The following is a 2,356-nucleotide window of genomic DNA, read 5'->3' as shown; positions in this document are numbered from 1 at the left end:
GATGCTGTTTCATGTTCAACAATGTTGACGTGCTTCCCAATATGACTGTCGACCGGAAGGATATTGGCAACAATGTCAATCAAGCTGCCATTAAGAGTGCTGCATCAGCGCCCAAAGCCTACGGAAGCTACCAAAGCGATCAAGACTCTCCTTCAACTTATACTTCCCTATGGAAATCGGCGCGGGCACGATTACGGCTGACTTCCTAATAGGTCCAATGCATGGGCGGAGGCTAAATTTCGATCTCGCGACATATAAGACAAACTAACAAAGTGGGTGTACCCCCTGCGCCGAGCATGCAGTCTGCAGTACTAGCTGGCACAATTTGTGGCACTTTTCAAAGCGCAGCCATGGCAGCGTATGGTACTACAGTTATACTACCTGCTTCAATGGTGCGGGAGCCTTTGCAGAGGGGGGTCCTTATCGCAGCAAGTGGAGCATACTTCAGGAACAACGATAATCTTCTAGGCAAGAAGTCGGATGGCAACGATGGGGCAGGCTGAATTAGCAGCGATTTGAGTTTGAGCCATTCGATTTACAGCGCCATTTGCGTCTCTACAACCAATTTTTCCTGGCTATTCCAGATCTGGCAAATACGTCTCGGGGGTTTCTTAAAACCCAGACCTAGTTTAGCGTAGGCCATCTAAGTCAATCACCCATCTTTTTCGTCCAAACATTCAATCTCGCATTACGTACGTAGCATTTCCTGTTTCATGCAACTGTAGCGTGGTTTTGACTTCCCCTCGCCCACATGTCACTTTAACAAGACACTTTACATAACTATAAAGCTGGTAATTATTTATTATACACTCCGCATTTTCACTCGCCGGGGTCACAAATCGCCAACCAGTGACTTTAGCCACCGACTCATTGCCATTGCCGCTTTACGGAGAACCCACAATGGCCACATCTGCCCCCCAGGTTCGCGTTGGGGTAGCAGTTTTTGTGCTGGCCTCGAAGAATGAAGACCGGGAAAATCCGCGATTTCTCGTTGGCCGACGTAAGGGCTCTCATGGTGCTGGCACAATGGCCCTTCCGGGTGGCCATCTAGAGTTTGGAGAGAAGACCGAGGAATGTGCTGCCCGTGAGCTGCTTGAGGAGACTGGTCTCAAAGTTTCTGATATCCGGTTCTTAACCGCCACCAATGACTTCATGCCCGATGACACTAAGCACTACATCACTCTATTTCACGTCTGTGTCCGGGAGAATGATGACGAACCTCGGTTATTGGAGCCTGATAAATGCGAGTCCTGGGATTGGATTACTTGGAAGGATTTGCTGGGGTGGGTTCAGACTCCGCAGGAACAGAGTGTCGCAGGCGAGGTCATGAAGCATAAGGTCTTCATTCCACTCCTAAATATCGTGAATCAGAGATCAGGTGTATGCCCAACTGATGTCTAACCACACCAATTAATGGGGATACCATATACGAGTTGTGTATTTTTGATATAGTACGAGGCAAAATGTATTTAGACTGCCAAGGCACACGCGCAGTAGTACAGGCATACTATGCAAAACCCAGTAAAATTCATGGTTCGTTGAATTGTGTAGCGGCGTCCTGCTGTCGTTTTGCTGTCTTGGGTCCGCGTCGGCCTTGCCTTTTACTCAAGACTAGCATACTTGCGGGGTCGACCCTTGGGTTGATGTATTCGGGCCCTGCGGTTCGCTCACGCCAATTGCTTCATAGCAATAGCATGGGACGAAGGGAAGGTTCCAAAACGAGACCATAGGCCAAAATATAGCACATCGAAATACGAATACGTATTGGACTTCTGAGTTTCACTGGGTCTTCAAGCTAGTGTTAGATAGAACGATTCAAGATTTACGGGTCAAGTTTCTCCAGGCGTTGCAGGAATTGCGTGAAGTTAAGTTCTCCATACCGTCCTGGCAGTAGTAGTAGTAGTAGTGTATTTTCCGTCCAGTGGCCGTAGGCCACTCAGGTCCCCTACGCGGGGCACAGGACGTGCTAGGCTAGTGACTAATCTACAAACTACGGGACTCATCCTTAGACGGGACCCATTGCAACGTAAACAAAACACTATCTAGCATTTCATCAGCTCAAAGGCGCTCACATTCTAACTCTGATACCCGTCAGCGGGTTGTGCAGGTCATTTTTTTTTTGGTAGTCCGCAGGTCTACAGTGATCAGGGGCGGCGTGTGCGGACAAAAAGGTGTTGAGTCCACCTTCCGCCAACCGCAGCCTATGAAGGAAGAACAAAGGAAAAGTTGGCATGAAGATGCCATGATTGAAAACATCGCCTAGTGGCGAAGGCAAATCCTCTCGAAAAAAGAACTTGCCTTCGCCAGCTTGACGAATTTGTCAAAGTCTTTGCCTATTGCTCGGTTGATCACCGCG

At 48.6% G+C, this 2,356-nt stretch overlaps 1 protein-coding gene across 1 annotated transcript; it reads left to right on the top strand.

Moving 5' to 3' along the window:
* Window positions 1–900: 900 nt before the first annotated feature.
* On the top strand, window positions 901–1,401 carry MAA_09113 (uncharacterized protein; the record flags this gene model as incomplete). The annotated part of the gene is made up of 1 exon (XM_007827111.1): window positions 901–1,401. The coding sequence occupies one exon, from the start codon at window positions 901–903 to the stop codon at window positions 1,399–1,401; it is 501 nt and encodes a 166-aa protein (XP_007825302.1).
* Window positions 1,402–2,356: the final 955 nt, after the last annotated feature.

Source organism: Metarhizium robertsii (assembly GCF_000187425.2).
Source record: "Metarhizium robertsii ARSEF 23 chromosome Unknown MAA_Scf_15, whole genome shotgun sequence".
NCBI classification, from domain to species: domain Eukaryota; kingdom Fungi; phylum Ascomycota; class Sordariomycetes; order Hypocreales; family Clavicipitaceae; genus Metarhizium; species Metarhizium robertsii.
Note: the sequence above shows the minus strand (reverse complement) of the source record. Positions and strands in the feature narration are given on the sequence as shown.